The following is a 21,775-nucleotide window of genomic DNA, read 5'->3' as shown; positions in this document are numbered from 1 at the left end:
CTTTTCCCTGTCTTAGGTTGTTTCTCTGGTTTCTTTTCAACCAAATTTATTCTGATTAATCTTACTTATTTTTCTAAGATTTAACCCAGTTTTAAGAAGATTTCCATACGAGCAAGTTATAATACTATTTATATTTACATTTTAGTATGTTTTATATTTACAGATTTTGCATCTACCAAAATGCATCTTCTTGAAGGAGAATGCACCTCTAGATGCAAACTAAAACTATCTTTTGCCTCTTTCTTTATCCTCTTTCATAGCTTTCTGTTTCTGTTTCTATGTTTTATTCAGACAAAATAATGCAAATTTGTGCATATGTGTGTGCAGAGAAGAGACTGAAGCAAGAATTGTATAAAGTGTGGCTTCATATTGAGTATATGCTATAATTACTTTTTATTTATAATTTCTTCAAGGCATAGAACAAAACCCACTCTAATCTGTCACTAAATAATGCTGTTTATGATAATTTTTCTTTTTGAGCTTTTCAGTAATTACATATATAATCTAGACTAAGAAAATCATATACTGAATTAAACATTGCCACAAAATTTTACTTCCAATTCAATTCTAGGATATTTAAAACCAAGAAATGATACTTTCTCCTTTCACTTCTGGTCTGACACCAAATAGAGTGCTGGTGCACAGTCCATACCCAACAAATGTTGTTGGATGGACTTGAATGTGAATCACCTGCGGCACTCTGTTTAATGATTCAGCATCTATTCCACTAGAGAATGCAAAAGAAGCAGATCTGGAGAAGAGAAAAATTTTATAGCACTGTCATTAGTGGACACTTCTAAGCACAAAGAAACTTAAAAGTGTTTCACCTACAATTTAGAGTTAGACCAGCCTCTTCAGGTGTACTTCAGGTAAATAGATTGCAAGTAAATTGCAGGCATTTCTTTAAGTGAAAAAAGCTTTTAGATGATTACAGAAAGTCTCACTAAAATAAATTTTATCATCGTTGAAACTTTCTGTAATTTTATCCTAAGTAAATTTCACTTCCAAATGCATCATTTCAGTTTGAGATAAAATAATCCTAAAACTATGGCTTCCATTTGCTTCCATCAATCTACTGGAAAACAATGTGATTATATACATACAAAAAATGTTATGTTCTGATTCCAGTATTGGCTTAGTATCTTATACCAAACTAACCCTTTCACAAAAGCAGCCAGAAACTGGAAGAGATATGACCCTTGCGAGAAGAAACTGCACAAAAGAAGAGTCACAGTTATATGGCTTTTCCCCTGAGCACACTTCCTAGTCCACACACAGATCAAGGCAGCTAGAATTCAACAATAAAGTTGCAGTTTTACAGGCTTGGAGTGTCACAGGATGGAGTTAGGGTTGCTAAAACATCTGAAAATTAAGAAAGAATATCAGAAAGATGAGAATCAGAACAGTAAGAGTCCTAAAACTGGCATTCAAACTGCCTTCAAATTCTTGGATAACCCTGAACTGTGTATGCACAGGGGAGAAACCATGCTGGAAAAAGCAATGGCTAGAAGGCCCAAGATTTAAGCGTAACTTAGCTGCCATATACCAGAGTAGACAAAGTTTGGAATTCAAGCCCTGCCAAATTAAAAGGGCTGAGTAAACTCATCAGGTATTCCATTAAAATTCCAGAATGAATTTGTAGGATTAAAACTATGTCTCAGTACAAATACAGGTTCCTTAAACAAAAACACAAACTTGATACATTGGATTTTACAAAAACAAAAAAATTTCTACTTATCAAATATGCTATTAAGAAAATTAAAAAGGTAAGCCATACAATGGGAGAAAATATTTACTATGCATACATATCTCTGACAAAGACCTTGTATCATATATAAAGAACTAAAATCAATAATGAAAAGACAAATAATATAATAAAAAATAAGCAAAAGATTGGAACAGTGGTTTCATAAAAGAAGATATACAAATTACCAATAAACTCAAAATTATTTAATTAACATCATTAGCCATCAAGAAAATATAAATTGAAACCACAATGATAAACATTTCACATCCACCATAATAGCTAGAATTAGAAAGACTAATAGCACCAAATATTGGCAAAAATGTGGAGTGACTAGAACCTACATATATTGATGATGTAAAATGTGTAACTACTTTGGAAATCTGTTTAGCAGTTTCTTACCAAACTAAAGGCATATATATATAGCCTACGACTTAGCAGTTCCAATCTCAGATATTTACCTAAAAGAGAGGAAAACTTCCATCCATAAAAGACTCATATTGGAAGCAACCCAAATGTCCAACAATGGGGAAATGGAAAAGCATAGTGGTCTACTCAGACCACAATACTGCAAGAAATAATAATGAGCTACTGATACACAAACCAGTTGGCTGTATCTCAAAAGCATTGTGCTGTTCAAAACTAGCCAGAGTCAGAAGAGTACATACCATTTGATATCATTTCTATGAAGCTCAAGAGCCAGCAAAACAAATCTGTCATGGTGAGAGAAATCAGAGCAATAGTGACCAGAGGGTGAGGAAGAGGGCAAGGAAAATTTCTGGAGTGATGGAAATGTTCTGTATCTTAACTGAGGCAGTAGATTCACAGGTATATTTTTTATTGAAAATTCATTGAATTTAAGACTCAAAATCTGTGCTTTTCATGATAAGTAAATTTGCATGCTACAAATGGTTGTACTGTGTGATTTGAATTGGATTTGGATTAAATATAGCATGATTGTGGTTTGGATTGGATGGACAGTTGGACTGGATTAAATACAGCATAACCAGATGATAAGACTTGAAAGTAGAGTATATGCCTACTCAAGGAAGTTCCTGACTCACTTCTTTCCTATACATCATATCCTACCCTAACATAAATACATGGGTGTCCTGGAACATGTCCATTTTCATGCTTATTCTTCACTTCTATTCTTTAGGATTATTTCCTTTTCCTGGGGTTTACTCTTTTAATAAATTGGGAACTGCTGCATTCAATGAGGGGCATTTTAACTAAGGAATCCTGATAACACCAACAGCTGAGTTATTCTTGCTAGCTAGTAATTTCCAAAAGTTCAGCTATGAAAAAAAATTAGTAATTGAATCTATGCAAGATTAAGCCAACCAAGACACAGGTTTCACTGAAGCTTCTAAAATATTACTTGTAAAATGTTTAATGAGATTAGTCCTGTTTAATCTCTGACCAAAATTTCTATTCTTCCTTTGTTCCTCTGTCTTTAAACTTTGATAATGATAATTTTTTTCATCAAGCCACTTTATAGAATTTTTTCCAAATTGATGAAAACAAAATACTGATTCTCTGGCTACTTTGGAAGTCATTCTATCCTTATTTGGAGTAACCATGTTATTATGAATAACACTATTATATTACACCTTTATTTTCTCATTGCTGGGCCAAGAAGTTAGTGAGATACTGAATTGTGACAACTAATCACCATATAATTTCTTTTTAATGCCCTTGTGTAATGTGTAATAGACTGTGAACTATCATCACCTTAAAATGTCATCATGTTTTCATAACATGACAAAGTAATAATGTAAAAATGCTGAATTTAGTAATTGAAAAGCTGCCATGCTCAGTGAGTGATATTGCCAACACCAAGTCCTAATTTAAGAGTTTGTTTACTCATTTTCCACTTCATTTTATAAGAAAATCTTCCCATTTTGCTTTTCAGAGAGGATTGTGTTATTATACAGGCAATTCTTTTTCACTAGTAAGCAATAATCAAATGCTGAGTTTTTCCCTTATCTCTTATATAGTTGCTCTTGCCCAAGGCAATTAATTTAGTTAAGTATTACCTGTATAGTCAGTCTAAAAAAAATTGTCTGCCCTAAAGCTGCTTTTGATGCATGAGCATACCTTGTTTTATGGGGCTTATTGTACTCCACAGAGATTGTGTGTTTAGTAAATAAAAGGTTTGCAGCAGCCCTGCATCAAGCAAGTCTATTGATGACATTCTTCCCAACAGTGTCTGTCACATTTTGGTAATTATCACAAAGTTTCTAACTTTTTCATTGTTATTATATCTGCAGAAGTGATCTGTTACCAGTGATATTTGATACTACTACTGCAATTGTTATGAGGCACTGTGAACTGTACCTACGTGATGGCTAACTTAATCAGTAAATGCGTTTGTTCTGGCAGCTTCACCAGAAGCAGAGACAGTTTACTCATTTCTCTTCCTCTGCTCAGGCCTCCTTAATCCCTGAGACATAGCAATTTTGAAATTAGGCCAATTAATAACCTACAATGGTCTCTAAGTGTTCGAGTGAAAGGAAGAGTCACATGTGAGGAAGACATGTTGAAAGCCAAGACAGGCTAAAAGCTAGGCCTCTTCTGTCAGATGATTAGCCAAGTTAAATGCAAAGGAAAAATTCTTGAAGGAAATTAAATGTGCTACTCCAATGAATGCATGAATGATAAGAAAGGCAAACAGGTGGGGCGTGGTGGCTCACGCCTGTAATCCCAGCACTTTGGGAGGCCGAGGCGGGCAAATCACCTGAGGTCAGGAATTCGAGACCAGCCTGGCCAATATGGTGAAACCCTGTCTCTACTAAAAATACAAAAATTAGCCAGACGTGGTGGCAGGCGCCTGTAATCTCAGCTACTCAGGAGGCTGAGGCAGGAGAATCCCTTGAACTCAGGAGGCGGAGGTTGCAGTTAGCCAAGATTGCGCCATTGCACTCCAGCCTAGGGGACAAGAGCAAGACTTCATCTCAAAAAAAAAAAAAAAAAAAAAAGAGAAAGGAGAAAAGAAAAAAAAGAACATGAAACAGCATCATTGCTGATATGGAGAAAGTTGTAGTGGTGTCGTTAGAAGATCAAACAAGCTACAACAACATTCCCTTAAGCAAAAGCCTAAGCCAGAGCAAGGCCCTAACCTTTTTCAGTTCTATTCACCTCTATGAGAGACATGAGAAAGCTGCAGAGGAAAACTTAGAAGATAAGAGCTTGGTTCTTATGATTTAAGGAAAGAAGCCGTCTCCATAAAATGAAAGTGCAAAATGAAGCAACAGTTGCTGATGCAGGTGCTGCAGCAGGTGATCCAGAAGATCTAGTGAAGATCCACTGATGGAGGTGGCTACACTAAACAACAGATTTTCAATGTAGATAAAACAGGCGTATATTGAAAGAAAGTTCCATCTAGGATTTTCAGAGCTAGAGAGAAGTCAATGCCTGGCTTCAGAGCTTCAAAGGACTGTCTGACTCTTGTTAGGGCCTAATGCAGCTGGTGATTTGAAGTTGAAGCCAGTGCTCACTTACCATTCTGAAGATACTATGGACCTTAAAAATTATGCTAAATCTACTCTGCCTGTGTTCTATAAATGCAACAACAAAGTCTGAATGGCACCACATCTGGTTACAGCATGATTCACTGAATATTTTAAGCCCACTGTTGAGATCTACTGCTCAGAAAAAAAATATATATTTCAAAATATGACTGCCCATTGACAATGCACCTGGTCACTCAAGAGCTCCTATGGGGATGTACAAGGAGATCAATGTTTTCATGCCTGCTAACACAAGATCCATTCTGCAGCCCATGGATCAAGAAGTAGTTTTGACTTTTAAATCTTATTATTTGAGAAATATATTTTATAAGGCCATAGCTGCCATGTAAGTGATTTCTATGATGAATTTGGACAAAGTAAATTGAAAACCTTCTGGAAAGGATTCACCTTTCTAGATGCCAGTAAGAACATTCACAATTCATGGGAAGAAGTCAAAATGTCAACATTAATAGGAATTTGGAGGAAGTCTATTCCAACCCCCATAGATGACTTTCACAGGCTTAACACTTTAGTAGAGGAAGTAACTACAAATGTGATAGAAATGGTAAGAGAACTGTAATTAGACATGGAGCCTGACAACGTAGCTGAATTGCTGCAATCTTGTGATGAAATTTGAATGAATAAGGAGTCACTTCTTATGGAAGAGCAAAGGAAATGGTTGCTTGAGATGGAATCTACTCTTGGTGACGATGTTATAAACATTGTTAACATGACAACAAAGGATTTAGAATATGACATAAACTTAGTTGGTAAAGCAGCAGCAGGGTTTGAGAGGACTGACTCCAATTTTGAAAGAAGTTCTACTCTGGGTAAAATACTGTCTAAAAGCATCACATGCTACAGATAAATCTTTTGTGAAAGAAAAATTTGATGAATGTGGCAGATTTAATTGTCTTATTTTTAAAAACTACCACAGACACTCCAAGCTTCAGCAGTTACCACCCTGATCAGTCAGTAGCCATCAACATGGAAGCAAGACACTCCATCAGCAAAAAGATTACAACTTGCTAAAGGCTGAGATGATTGTTAGCAGTTTTTAGCAATAAAATATTTTTAATTCGGGTATGTACATTAGCTTTTATAAACATAATGCCATTGCACACTTAATAGACTTCAATATAGTGTAGGCATAACCTTTATATGTACTGGGAAACCAAAAAGTCATGTGATTCACTTTATTGCAATATTTGCTTTAATGCTGTGGTCTGGAACTGAACCTGCAGTGTCTCTGAGGTATGCCTATAATTGGGAATAGTAATGTATAGATATGAAGGAGCTAATTGAAATGCAAGCCCATTTATGATTATATGCCAAAAATGACTGTTCTTGAGTAGTTCTAGGGGGTGAAAAGAATATTTTTCCATAAGAACAAATATCTTCAAATTTGCAATGTCCAATTTGATAACCCACTAGCCCCATGTGACTAATTTAAATTTAAATGTGTTAAAATTAAATAAAATTTAAAAATTCAGTTCCTCAATCACGTTAGCCACATTTCAAGTGCTCAGTAGCCATATGTGGTTTGTTGGTATATATTGGACAGCATAGACATAGAACACTGCCAACATTTCAAAACATTCTATGAAACCGTGCTGAGTCATACCTACACTTTTTGAATCTTTTGGTATCTATGCTACTTAAACCACATTGGTTTACCTTAATAATGGTAACTTAAATACCTTTATTCTGATGGAACGCTATGTATAGTCTGTATATAGCAGAAATATCATTGATCTGTCACAACATTCTGTTATTACTTGGTCCTTATTACCAATGTTTGAGAATTGGAATATAGTAATAGTTGAATGAATAGGGAGTTCAAGGTATGGTGGTCTTGTGACCATGAGAAAGAAAGTGAATAATTATTCAACAAAAAGTATTTATCACTTGCCTACTCCTGATAATATTGGGCCTTGTGCTAGACATAGGCGAGGTGATGATACTAGCATGAAAAGCATGCAGTTCCAGCCTACCAGAAGTTTACAGTTACATGGCATAGAACAAAGTCAAAAGATGGAAGTATAATGCAATGTGCTAAAGTGCTGTTTTAGGAGTAAATACAAGGTGCAATAGGATCATATAAGGGGACACTAACCAAAGCCTGGGGTCCTAGAGAACTTAGGAATAAGTGACATCTAAGCTGATCCCAGTTATGAAAAGATTAATAGAAGTTAGAGAGGATAGTAGAAAGTAGAATTGAGGCTGGCTGCGGTGGCTCGCACCTGTAACCCCAGCTCTTTGGGAGGCAGAGGTAGCTAGATCACTTCGGGTCAGGAGTTTGAGACCAGCCTGGCCAACATGGTGATACCCCATGTCTACTAAAAATACAAAAATTAGCTGGGCGTGGTGGCATGTGCCTATAGTCCCAGCTACTTGGGAGGCTGAGGCTGGAGAATCGCTTTTACCCGGGAGACAGAGACTGCAGTGAGCTGAGATCACGCCTCTGCACTCCAGCCTGGGTGACAAAGCGAGACTCTGACTCAAAAAAAAAAAAAATACAAATAAAAAAATGTAGAACTGAGAGGGGAAGGTGAACAGGAAAACACTCCAAGCAAAAGAAAATGAATATCTAAGAACCAAGGGCAAGAAATAATACAGCCATTTAGGGAATTTTAAGTATGAGAAATGAGAGCAAATGCTGTTCATGAAGGTGAGCCCAACTAGAGATAAAATTGATTTCTGTTATAAAAGTAGAAATGTCTCACTTATTTTAGGATTTAGTTTGTTTTACAATATAATTTCAAAAGCAAACTTTCTCCCTAGTATTTTTTCAGAATCCATACGCACATACCTATTAACAGAGTGGTTGGGAAAGGGAAATATAGATGGACAGATGACAAGATCTAGCAATTTTATCATAAATTTTATGTGTATTGGGTTTTTTCCAATCCTCTTCCATTATAATTTTATGTTAACACATTGTTCAGTTTAAAGTTAAGCTGTGTCAATGGCCCTCCTAGCCTGACTAGGAATAAATCAGTTATTAGAGCAAAGCAACTATAAGCATGTAATAACGAATACCCTAGGACTTATACCCTCATAAATCATAGGACCCAAAAGCTTACTATTATTTTACTGTATATGTTACTGATGCTATTTAAAAATTCTAAACATAAAACAAAAATATTTGGGCTTTTATTCAGTATTCTTTACTGTATACCTAAAAATTATGAATTTGACTATGTATAAATTAGGCCTTAATAAACTTGACTTTCAAAAAATCTTATTAAAAAACAAAAACCTTCAATTACATATTTACACACATGTAATTTTCATAAATGCATAAATGTAACTACACATGTCTTTTAAAGCATTATTTTTACTGTTCTGCTTGGCTTTTACCCATTCTTCTCTTTTTTCATGCCTCCAGCCATATTTTTCTACCTTCAAAAGATAACAAATGGAATACATAGTATTATTCCATATTTTTCTCTAAGCATTTTTAATAATGTACTAACATGTTTACACATATACCCATGTATTTATATAAGTCCTGGTCATTGTTGGTTTAAAAAATAGGATTACATTATAAATACTTTCTGTGCCTTGCTTTTTAATATTCTGCAAACACATCATAGAAATCCTCCCATAGCACCTTGTATAGCTCTAGTAGATTCATTTTAATGGTTCCATAATGTTTCCTGGCAGGAACACATCATCATTCTATGACTGATGAGCATTACCACTATTTCCAATTTGGTGTCACAATAAACAATGATGCACTGAGTATTCTTGTACTTTAATCCGAAATTTTTATTTCTCTTGGATAGATTCCTGGGAATGGAATTGCTGGGCCAGAAGACATCTATGTATTTTTTAATTTGAATAAATGTTGCTTTTGAAAAAGGCTATAACATTTTCCCATTTCCACTAACAATATGTGAGAGTACACTTCTCCATACATCTCCACCAGCAATAGATATTAAGTATTGCCAGACATTTAATAGATATAAAGCAGTATCCCACTCATTTTATTTTGTACTCACCACTAATGAGTTTGGGTATTTGTCATATGCGTTGAACATATATATTTGTACCATTTTGAATTGCCTCTTCAGATGCCATCTATTTTTATCTTGCATACGCTATTCTTTGCTAGTTAAATCATTAGAGAAGCATCTGTATGATTTTAAACATTAACTGTTTGTCCCCCATGTTCCAATTTTTTCCAAATTTGTCAGTCTTTTCTTGGCTTTGTGAATGGTATTTTTTCTCATACAAAGCTACTTTTAAATGCTTCATGTAAACCAAATGTCTAATTTTACATATATATTCTGGATTTAATAAGTTGGTTAAAAATTCCTTCCTTATATGTATTGCATATGCTCCCCTGGTTTTTCTTATAGGGATTTTATTATTTTATTTTAAACTATTTAGTCCAACTGAAAATTATTATTTAGAGTACAAAATGATTTGATTTGATTTTCTTTCTGTAAATTATGCCAACAGCATTCATTAAAAAGTGACCAGCTTTTTAGATAGACAACCCAGAACACAAATGCATCAGACCAAATCCCATAAAATATAATGTGTAATAATAATTATATATGTTTTATTACTTTAATATAAAAACATGAAATAGGCATTTATTTAAAATTATATATTATTCTGTATTGTTTATTTTTATTACAAAATGCTATATAAACAACAGGACTAGTTAACAGGGTCAATAAGTAGTAACTGATAGTAGTACTAATTAAATAATAGATGTGACAAAAGTATAACAATATTTTGATAAGGTTTTATTTTCTGTCCTCTGATACAGCAGTTATTTTTAACTCTTTGCTGACTCTGTGTTGGATATTTACATTTGTAGTGTGTATTTAAGACATATAAGTGTGAAACTTTTTAAAAGGGGAACATAAATACTACAGGACTAATTTAACAGATATTAACTGAATTAAATAACAACAGCAATGACATGTTCCTTTCTGTCCCCAAATATAGTAGGACAATTTTACTCTTTCTTCTCCAATAATACTTCGATGAATTGCCTGTAATTTTGGGGGCTTCCTTTTCTTTTATTCAGTTGTAGAACTGAATATAGTCAAACATAAAATGCACTTTGGTGTGCAATGCTGCTCTTATCAAGCCTGCATTACATTGATTCTGGTGTCATTCCAATGTGATGACACCAAGCTAAATATACTCTTAACAAGCATTTGACTATAAAATGAGAGTTCAATTATTAGCAATAATGTTTTTGAACTCGTAGAAATTAGTTCCATCTCTCCAAAACGATGTCCATACACTTTGATTCTACAAGCTTTCTTTTAAAGGCCAGATTTTTGTCAATCATCTTTGCATCTATAAATTCATCGTATAAGCTAAACATATCTAAGGTGTCCATCATTTTTAAACACTCTGAAGCACTTTGGATGTTATTATAAGTGAAAACTCTCTAGGAAAATGATTTTAAAGCACAAAGGTAATTTGAATTTTGTGAAATTGGTGCTAGATTCTAAAGTTACAGTTTTAGTAAAGAAATAGAAAAAGTCTTTATAGTAGCATGATTTATAATGCTTTGGGTATATACCCAGTAATGGGATCGCTGGGTCAAATGGTATTTTTAGCTCTAGATGCTGGAGGAATCACCACACTGTCTTCCACAATGGTTGAACTAATTTACACTCCCATAAATATGTACAATTATTATATGCTAATAATAAAAGGTCTTCACTCAAAAAAAAAAAAAAGGAAATTGAGGAAGTCCTGTGTAACTTGGCTACCTTGTTGTGGTGACTTACTGTTTTATTTTTTATTTTTATTATTTCGTAGTAAAAAAGTTTTGAAGTAGTTTTATTTTTTTAATGTGTCATTGTTTCACTCTGAGTTTTTGTTACAATCTACACATACCATCAAACAACACAGGTGCAGTCAGTTCATCCTTTTTTATACTCCTATGGTTTTTTTCAAAAATCATCAAACAAGTTTGGAAATATAGCATATAAATTTTTATTTTACTGTATTCTTTTCTGCATTGTCAGCTAATGTATTTCCAAATTAGAGAAGGACATTTCTTCTTGTCTCACACTTTGAAAATGACTTTATGACGGTCCAACATTTTAGCCACTAATAGTCATCTTGTAGTCATATGTCTAAAGGAGCTAGTTATCTCCTTCCATCTCTATTAAGTAAAAACCCTCAAGTTTTTCTGCACATTTTGAGGTAACTGAAGAGTGATCAAAAATTTTAATTATGAAAGCTTTAATATCACAGGTAAGCAGTGTTGTACACAAACTGTGCAGTTCATTTTGCAGGTAAGATCTTTTAATTTTCTTAGATAAGAGGTTTATAGACTAAGGCCGGGCACAGTGGCTCTCGCCTATAATTTCAGCACTTTGGGAAGCCAAGGCACGCAGATCACTTGAAGCCAGGAGTTCAAGACCAGCCTGTCCAACATGGCGAAACCCTGTCTCTACCAAAAATAATACAAAAATTAGACCAGTGTGATGGCACACACCTGTAGTCCCAGCTACTCAGGAGGTTGAGGCAGGAAAATGGCTTGAACCCCGGAGGTGGAGGCTGCAGTGGTCTCAGACAAGCTACTGCACTACAGCCTGGGCAACAGAATAAGACTCTGTCTCGAAAAAAAGAAAGTTTATAGACTAAACAAAACTTGCTTAAATTTACACTTGCGATGTCTATAGAATATGCAGGTAGAGGGCAAGTATCTGGACAAAATATCAGTCAACTTCTGCTTTATGTTTTCGGCAGTTTTATTAAAATATTCATAAAAATCAGTGAGGCGATCAAGACCATCCTGGCTAACATAGTGAAACTCCATCTCTACTAAACAAAATACAAAAAATTAGCCAGGCATGGTGGTGGGTACCTGTAGTCCCAGCTACTCGGGAGGCTAAGGCAGGAGAATGTCGTGAACCCGGGAGGCGGAGGTTGCTGTGAGTTAAGATCACGCCACTGCACTCCAGCCTGGGTGACAGAGCGAGACTCTGTCTCAAAAAAAAAAAAAATTCATAAAAATCAAGAAGATGATTTGAAGCTCCATTTTTAAAATAAAAGTACCTAAAAGCTAGATGAACCAGTTTTTTGTTGCCATTATTTGACACAAAACTTTACTGTAGAAAACATTCAAGTAAGATCTGAAAGAATCAGCTCTATACAGTAAGAGGCCAACACATCTGTTAGCAACATTTTGTCCTTTTGTTTTCCCACAGCACATTTTATTTGAAACCTAGTAATGAGGAAAAGTAGCTTCATTCCATTTTATAGAGCTATCAGGGGAACCGTACAATAATGTATGTTTCTTCATGTGGTATGCCCAAACTAACTCATAGCCACTGTTTTTAACTGCATTGATTGGTGTCTTTTGGGAGACACAGAATCTTCTGATTGATTTAGAAATATTCCCTGTCTTATTCCAAACTATGAGATTCAGTCTACATATGTGTTTTTACATCCTTTTCCTCCATCATACCCAATTGCAAATTTCTTTTCTGCAGATTACGCGGTAGTTTGTTTTGGTTATTTGCCTCTCTGATCCAGTTATTTCTGTCCTTCCATCTGTAATAAGATAACATTGTCATTTAGCCTTATTTTTCAGCGATATTAGGGTCATGCTGGCATTGGTATTATAATCATTCTCATTTTTATTATCTGAACTCTCAGAAAAAACCAGTATCGAAAGTTAAATTAACATTATCTTGGTATCAAGATGATACCAAGAAAACCGTTAATCCACAGACAAAGGACTGTTAATACTCATGAATACAATGTGCTTAAGTAGCATACTTAAGCCTCAGCGCTCGCAGCAGTGCAACAAGGGATGATTCATTATTGTGAAGAGCAAATCACAGTTGCCAACATCAGCAGTCAGGAGGAAAAACAGTGGCAGCAACTGTAGGAAACAGATAATCTATGCCATATCCATCTGCTGCAAAAACAGTGTTGCTTTCAGCTATTTTTTGAGCCACGGTATGGGTTTGATACTACCCCTCCCTAAACTTCTGTACCCATTGCCAAAAACCTGGATTTGTCGCCTCCTTGAAAGGTTACTCATGACATGGGGCTTTTGTGCTATGACTGGGCATTGGAGGCAAACCTGGGCAATTGTCACCCTAGCTCTTCCTATTAAGCTTAGATTTATGAGCATTTCCTTCAATTCATCTATTCAATACTTTGGTTGAGAAATTGGGGCTGGATTATTTGTTTGTAGCCTCAAATATTTTTTTGGTCTCACTTGAATCCAGTTAAGTGCTCTTTTTACTTTTCTGTTAGAATTGTAATCTTCCGCACTGCTGTTTCCCTGGAGTGTATTCTACTTGTTCTAATTCATTTTTCCCTTTCCGACTGTGGAACTCACTACATGGATTATTCTTTTTCTTTGTCAGCTCATGAGGATTCAGGTCTAGTTGTTGAAGTAGCCTAGGGACTGACAGTCTTGCTAATTGTAGAAGGTAAAATATCCTCTCGCCTATAATTTCAACAAGAACAAACAAGGTGACTCCATTCCCCTCCTGAGACACACAGAAGCAGCTAAGGGCTCTCCAGTCTTCTGATCTGTCCCAAGCCACAGGACTCCAGGACAGGGAGGTCTCTGTCCATCCATTCAACTCCTTCCTGGCCAGTTTAAAGGCAACAGAACATGTATATTCATGGGAACAAATATCTAAGGAAGGAAGTCCGGAGGACTTGGGAGCCACAGATCTCTGTGAACCAAGCTTTCCTCAAACTTACTTTCTTCCTTGCGTTCCCTGCAGGTTGCACTTGTTTTCACAGACACACCCAGCCTGAAGGAGAGAATCACCAGTTCTTTTCCCACACGCAGTTACCTAGAGCCTCAACCTTTCTAACCTTCTGTCTTCCAGAGCCCAGTAGCCATTTGTTTCAAGAAAAAGTCGGCAGCGGAGGGGAAGGAAGCTACATTTAGTTTTCTATTTTCCTAGAATGCTTTTAAAAACTTTAAAAAATACATTTAGTATTCCTGATAATCTCAAAAAGAACAGGCAAGAAATAAGATTTAGGGGTGGGCATAACACTTCTTTTCTAGATTAAAAAATTGATTTTTTAAAAAAAGTTGGTTTATTTTAAATACATTCATATATTCTTTTTGAAAGTTTGTGCCCTATGATAAATATGTGAGAGCACAAATTAAAATTTCGACAAAATAGCAGATAAATTATCATAGGCCAACAATTAAGGTAGCAGTAAACAAAACCGTATATATTTTAAAGTCACTCTTAAGTACTTAAACTTGAGTTTGATCATGATTTATTGTGCTGTATAAATTCAGAAGAATTGATGAATGCTGCTAAATTATTAATTTGCCCAAAGTGTGAGAGGCTACCACCCAGAACCATGTGTTATAAATATTAAAGCCATCCCATCTTTAGGACTTATGTGGGTAATGAATTATAAGGACCACTGTAAATCAATTCTGGGTTAGTCATAACTCTTTGCGCCTGTGATTCACAATCACATTATCCCCCACTGACCATTAGTTAAAATTGGAAAGAAGTTTGTAGCTTAGTGGGCAAGGCTAGAATTTATTTCCCTCACATTATTCTCAGGCCTTTTCATTTTTATTTGATGAGGAAAAATAATAGATTTTCATTCTTCAACCTTTATTTTAATTTTCAAAAGCTCTGCTTTGTTTCATTCCTAAGAATCAGAAATGCTTAGAGAGCAATGGCTACAAAACCAACAGGCCTTGAGGGTCCAGAATCATATAAACCAAATATTCATTTTTCCAATGGTCTTGAGAAGTAAGCAACCTTTTTCTTAAAAGCCCAATTTTTTTTACCTTAATAGCGTGATCATATAGAACTGAGGAAATTGCATGCTTTCTGTGGCCCTTGCCATAAACTACATAGCATTATGTTTCTTTACATAACTGTTGTTTCTCAAACTCCATAGCCTATACCTTACAGACAAAGGCTATTCTATGTCACATGCTTTTGCATTCCTATGGAGAATCTCCCAGAAATTTATATTTAATGTACTGCAAAGAGCATAGGAAGATAGCCTTGATCTCACATTCCACATCTACCGCAAATCATTGGTATGACTTAGAGCAAGTTACAATTACCTCACCTGTGAATTAGATAGCGTATCAGCTGTCTCACAGTGTTGTAAAGAATAAATGTGTATGTAAATGGCATTTTTAGCAGTTGACAAATGTTTGGTAAATGTTATCTATTATCATAAATAAATGGAAGACAGAGGGAGGATATTCTTTCTTTAGCAAAGGAAATTCCTATCTAACCCTTTTGGTTTAAATGTCAGTTTTCCGTAATTGTTCCCATTGAATGTTTTTTAATAAGAAAAGATCATCATTTCAGTCTCCCTGAAGCTATAGATTTTAGAGTGAGCTTTTAAGAAATTTACTGAATTAAAAATTCATGTGAGAAAGAATATTGTCCTCCCAATTCAAATCAAGATTGGTGAGATAACAGGTAGCGATAAGTCTGTTTGTGGCATGGACTTCTGTAGTTAGTACAGGAGGCTGCTACCTAATGAATTAAAAAGCAAAGTGCTTTCAGCATCAGCTCATGATGGAGATGTCAGAACAGGAGCATACAGGACACGAGTAATCTATAAACAAATAGAAATGTGTCATAATCCCTAACATGTTGAGGAACACAGGTGCAGGTTTTGAAAATGCACTTTCCCGTCCTTCACTTTACTTCGCAAGAAATGCAAATATTTGAGAAAATAACATTGAATATTTACAGTTCTTCACCTGACAAATGGAAAATTTCAAAAACTTTTAGGTTAGAGGAATGTGCATAAATGAGAAATTGTCTCCAAAGCATATCTATGTTTTTAATTGGTTAGGTACTATTGATAAGGAATTTAAATATTTGGGGTTTTCTTATACAGCTATTTCAGTTACCAGAATATTTGAGACTTGTCCTGATTCCTTCCAATAAAAATTAATTTCCCTTTTCTTTTACAATTTTAAACAAAATCTGTTCGCATGATCCTTACCGTAATGTGATTCGTGTTACAACAATTTAGTACTTGACTTATCTCCACTACTGAGTTGTAAGCAGCTTGATGATGGGGGCCCAAGTCTTACCTTTATATTCCTTATAGACTTAACCTTCAGGATTTTAGAGTTAATGTGTAATGATTGTCAGTAAAATTGAATTTAAAGAACAACTGTTATCGAAATAATATAGAAATGGGAACAAAACCTAGCTCCTAGTGTTATCTGGGAAGTGAGAAATTTATCACAGGGAGGCTATTGGTATCTCAGGCACTATTATTACGAGGACACAGGTGCTGAGTCTCAATAGTTACCAATGTCAATCAATAACCATAGCATCCTAGCATCTCTACTTTGGGGTCTGGAGATTGAAAACACTAGAGGTAGATATCACTTTGGATTATTTTTCTTCCTCATAATGAGACCTGGAATATGCTGACATGAAGCTCCCAGATTCACTTTTGCTTTCTTCTGTTTAACCTAGTGTGAAGGACTCTGCTGGTGTGGAATCCATTAGTAAATAAATCAATGGCATGTGATTCAGTTGCCTATCTAAACATGGCATCAAGAACAGGGCTAGTTGAAAAATTTTAAGAAAACTCCATTACCTAGTCAGATGGATTGAAAATTTTTAGGCCAGTCCTTCAATTATTATTCTGTTGAAAAGTGACTTTAGCTTTGTTGATGAGTATTTTATAGAGTTTTAATCTGATGGTTAAAAACCATTCAAGAGGCAGTGATTATATGTTTTAATTGAGGAAAAAGGCCAGGGCCATTTTTAAAAGCTAAAATAGTTTGCATTACTATGCAACATTTCATTGCCATTGCTACAGGCTATAATCACACTGTTTTAATGATTCTCTTTTTAAAAATCCATTCATAATGCTTTGGAACATTAGTATTGCAAGAGACAGCATATATAATGGCAAGGATAATGTTACTATACATTTAAGTAGAGCTCTACGGTTCACAAAGCATTGACAACAATGCTAGAAAACTTTTCTAACAGCAAAGCAATATGTCCCCTACTGGGGAGGTCCCTTCTTGTAAAGAAGCTGCCAGCGGATCCAGGAGGCCAGACTAACAGTTTAAAACAGAAGATAATCACAAAAATCAAAGTAGGTTGTTAGAGGAAGCTTCAAGGACACTGCTACTCCCAATCACTGTAAATTTAGACCTAGGGAGCTAAAAGCAGATCTGCAAGTTGGTTGCAAAGGATCAGAGAAAAGAAGGAAACTATGGGATAACTCTGTGGGTGAGAAATCAATGTAGAGGAAACCTAACCAAGTGTTTTTCCTTCTCTCACACCAACACTCCAAGCATCTCCTAGTTTTATAATTATATCAAGCCCCACGTATATAAAATTGTTTCCGATGATATTACTCATTTTTTTTATCATCAGCATCATTAGTAATAAAAAAGTGTGCATAAGCTGTCAGGATTGTTAAAATGCATACTCCCAGGCCTTAAACATCAAACATCATCATGCAGTAAGTTTGGGATTAGATCTAGAATCTACATTTCTAACACAAAAATCCCCTAGTAATTCTAGGGGTAGTCTTAGCATCACATTGTGAGAAACACTGACCGATAGTACCTAAACGAGGGTCTAGGGTACCACAGACACTCCATGAGTAATACTTGCATTAAATGCTTTCTTTAGGGAAAAAACTTTTGTCTGTTTCAATACCTCATGTTCTGGTTGGGGTTCACCTCAACAAAAGACAGTAAATATCCACTGAGCACAGTTAACTGGACTGAAGATTTTAGGCCATTCATTGTTTCATACAAAACTTTTTATTGGGTATCCAATATTGGTGGGATCTAAGCAAATACATTAAAAGGAAACAATTAAATGTTTCTTCTATATTTGCTTCCTTTACTTTTATGTTTTGATATTCCATTCTTTTTTCAGTACCAAAAAAATTCTCACATGTTCTTCTAGTTTTTCTTTTCTTAAAACTTGGTTTCTAAAAAATTATATTTAATTTATTACACTACAGAAATTTGTTTTGTGTGATGTGACATAGTGCTCTAATATTGACATTTTTGCAATAATCACCTTTCTCATGTTTTTTGAATATTTCATATTTGCCACACTGATTTGATTTATCGACTTGCTAATACAGTCTTTTTTTAAAGAGAAGTAAAAGTTTTATGATGGCAGCTGATTCTTTTTATTATTATTATTATTATTATTATTATTATACTTTAAGTTCTGGGATATATGTGCAGATGTGCAGATTTGTTACATAGGTATACATGTGCCATGGTGGTTTGCTGCACCCATCAACCCGTCACCTACATTAGGTATTTCTCCTAATGCTATCCCTCCCCTAGCCCCCTGACCCCCCAACAGGCCCTGGTGTGTGATGTTCCCTTCTCTGTGTCCATGTGTTCTCATTGTTCATGTGGTGTTTGGTTTTCTGTTCCTGTGTTATTTTGCTGAGAATGATGGTTTCCAGCTTCATCCATGTCCCTGCAAAGGACACGAACTGCCAGCAATTCCATTATTGGGTATATACCCAAGGGATTATAAATCATTCTACTATAAAGACACATGCACATGTATGTTTATTGCAGCACTATTCACAATAGCAAAGACTTGGAACCAACCCAAATGCCCATCACTGATAGACTGGATAAAGAAAATGTGGCACATATACACTATGGAATACTATGCAGTCCAATACAGTCTTTATATGACATTTACATACTTTTAAAAACAGTAAACTTTTGTTCTGTTCCACTGATTTTCTATTCTTATATACATTTTGTGCTGTTTTATTTTTAAGCTTTATAACATGTCTCATTACTTGGTATTCTAAGTCTCTGATAATTATTAATTTTTTAATTTTCAAAATTTCTTTACTATTCTTGTCTGTTTTCTCCTAATTAAATTTGCAAAGATCTTAAGAAGTTCTAAAATAACCTTTAGCATTTTATTTAGAATTACATTTTGTATTGGAGAATCTGAGGAAAATTTAAATGTCTTTTATAGTTATGCATCTGCATTCTTAGGAATATGTTATGTCTATACAGAAACTTGTTCAAGTTGTCTTCAGTCAGGTGTTAAGGTATTCTTCATATAGCTCCTACTAATTTATTGTTAAATTTCTCTCTATGTATTTATATTTAATGTACATAGATATTTTTACTCAAACTATCATCTCATTAATATATTAATAGAAAAGCAAATCATTTGTATATATCCATTTATGATCAATCTATTTTTTTAATCTGAATTTTTAAAATACTTTTTCACTTGATTCTGGTGGGCTTCTTAAATATATCATCAAATAATGATAATTTTGTCTCTACTGGATGATAATTTTTTCCTGATAGATTGAACTCATAGTTTTGTTTCCATCCTTTTTTGCATAGGATAAAGTTGTTACAATAATGTTAATTTTGGACTAATAGTAAGCATAATTTTCTTTAATGGTAATGCAATGAGAGTTTAAGCTTGTAATAGGCTTGCTGTTGTTTGAAGTATTCTGTATCTCATTATGGATTTTTTTTCTTCCTGGTTTACCAATAGATAGATAACAGGTAGATAACTGTTTATAATTTTTCCAAGTATCTTTCTTGTGTCTATTGAAAGAGCATTTAAAAATTTTGTAAAGCCTCATTTGTAAGATGTATTGTCACCCAGTAACATTTCTAATACTGAACCAGTGTTGCTTTTCCTTGTTTAATAATGTTACATTATTCTAATATAAGCAAACTAACCTTGGAGTTTAACTATTACTTCTATTTATTTTATGAATTCCTTAAGTCCATTTTTATATGTGAAAAAGTTGAAAATATACTTTATTGAGATGTTTAGGATAGTAGGTTGGGCTTTTTTTGGGTAAATTTGTGACTTAGTGTATAAGTGATTACTGAGGGGAAAAAAAATAATCACTAAAGACATTGTAAGTGAACCAGAGTAAAGTTATGTTCCTTAAATGATGATAGAGGAGGTTGTGGAATCGTTTTATTTTCCTCACTGCAATGCCCACCAGGGAGTTTTCTTCTAAGTTCAGCTGCAAGATATCCATAGGCCACATGTGACAATAGATTAATTTAGAAGGACACAGGACAGGAGATATAGCTCATCAGCAGGGCAGCATTTTCATTTTTCTTCAATGTGAGCTGTACTTGCAGCTTTCATTTAGAATAGGGATGACATGCAAGATGATACCTATACTGAGTGAGTGCAGAAGCCCACCTGGCTTAGAAGCCTAGTAACCCAAGGCATCAGCTAGCTCTTGTCATTAACTCCAAAGGCATAGCTTTCAGGGTCCCCAGAAAGGACAGTCTCAGTCACACGAGTCACTGAACTGGTAGAAGCTCAAAGACATGGCTTCCTTTCATGCATTTTTTTGTTCTCTGAATCCAAATGACATTTTCCACTCAGGGGTCATTTTACTACGAGCAATGTGGCCTAAAACTGTAGTAAACATTCGACCTTTCCCATGTTTTCAGAACAGAGATATAAATTAACCAAAGTACAAATTCTCATTCAGAATAAAAGCTTACTTAGAAATACAGTCAGCCCTCCATATCTGCAGGTCTGCATGTGCAGATTCAACTAGCCATGAACTGAAAATATTTTTAAAACACAATAGAGTAATATAATAAAAATACAAATTAAAAACAATACAGTGGGCCGGGCGCAGTGGCTCACACCTGTAATCCCAGCACTTTGGGAGGCTGAGGCGGGCAGATCACAAGGTCAGGAGATTGAGACCATCCTGGCTAACACGATGAAACCCCATCTCTACTAAAAATACAAAAAATTAGCCAGGCACAGTGGTGGGCGCCTGTAGTCCCAGCTACTCAGGAGGCTGAGGCAGGAGAATGGCGTGAACCTGGGAGGTGGAGCTTGCAGTGAGCGGAGATCGTGCCATTGCACTCCAGCCTGGGCAACAGAGTGAGACTCCATTTCAGAAAAAAACAAAACAAAACAAAACAAACAATACAGTGCAACAACTGTTTACACAGCATATGTACATTGTATTAGGTATCATAAGTAATCTAGACATGATTTAAGTATACTGGAGGATGCATAGAGATTATATGCAAATACAATGCCATTTTATATAAGGACTTGAGCATCCCTGGATTTTGGTATCCACAGGGGTTCTGAAATCAATCCCCAACAGATACTGAAGGACGATTATATGTTCTATTATTTTTAGCATAATTAAATATATACCAATGTAATGTTTTTCATCCTGTCTATGTAGATTAAAATTCCAACTTTAAACCCTATTTCTTCTTTTGTTCTTCATTTTTTCACAGGTAAAATATGGAAATTATGCTTTCGTATGGGATGCAGCTGTATTGGAATATGTGGCTATCAATGACCCAGATTGTTCCTTTTACACCATTGGAAATACTGTTGCTGATCGGGGATATGGAATTGCATTACAACATGGCAGTCCTTACCGAGATGTTTTTTCACAAAGGTAAGATTTGTGTATGACCAAATAAGGGGAGAGATGAAATTTAGACAAAGAATATCCATTTGGTTACCCGATCTGGTTTATTACATTTTGT

The 21,775-nt window shown here is 35.0% G+C and overlaps 1 protein-coding gene across 2 annotated transcripts in view; it reads left to right on the top strand.

Annotated features, from left to right (window-relative positions):
• GRID2 (glutamate ionotropic receptor delta type subunit 2) overlaps positions 1 to 21,775 on the top strand; it is a 1,458,882-nt gene that overhangs the window by 1,303,965 nt on the left and 133,142 nt on the right. For both annotated transcript variants that reach the window (XM_055296994.2, XM_055296993.2), the window contains one exon: positions 21,518 to 21,684. In XM_055296994.2, coding sequence (XP_055152969.1) covers positions 21,518 to 21,684 — 167 coding nt within the window. The remainder of the gene's footprint in view (positions 1 to 21,517; positions 21,685 to 21,775) is intronic.

Source organism: Symphalangus syndactylus, chromosome 10 (assembly GCF_028878055.3).
Source record: "Symphalangus syndactylus isolate Jambi chromosome 10, NHGRI_mSymSyn1-v2.1_pri, whole genome shotgun sequence".
Taxonomy (NCBI): domain Eukaryota; kingdom Metazoa; phylum Chordata; class Mammalia; order Primates; family Hylobatidae; genus Symphalangus; species Symphalangus syndactylus.
This window is presented reverse-complemented; position numbering and strand designations above follow the sequence as displayed.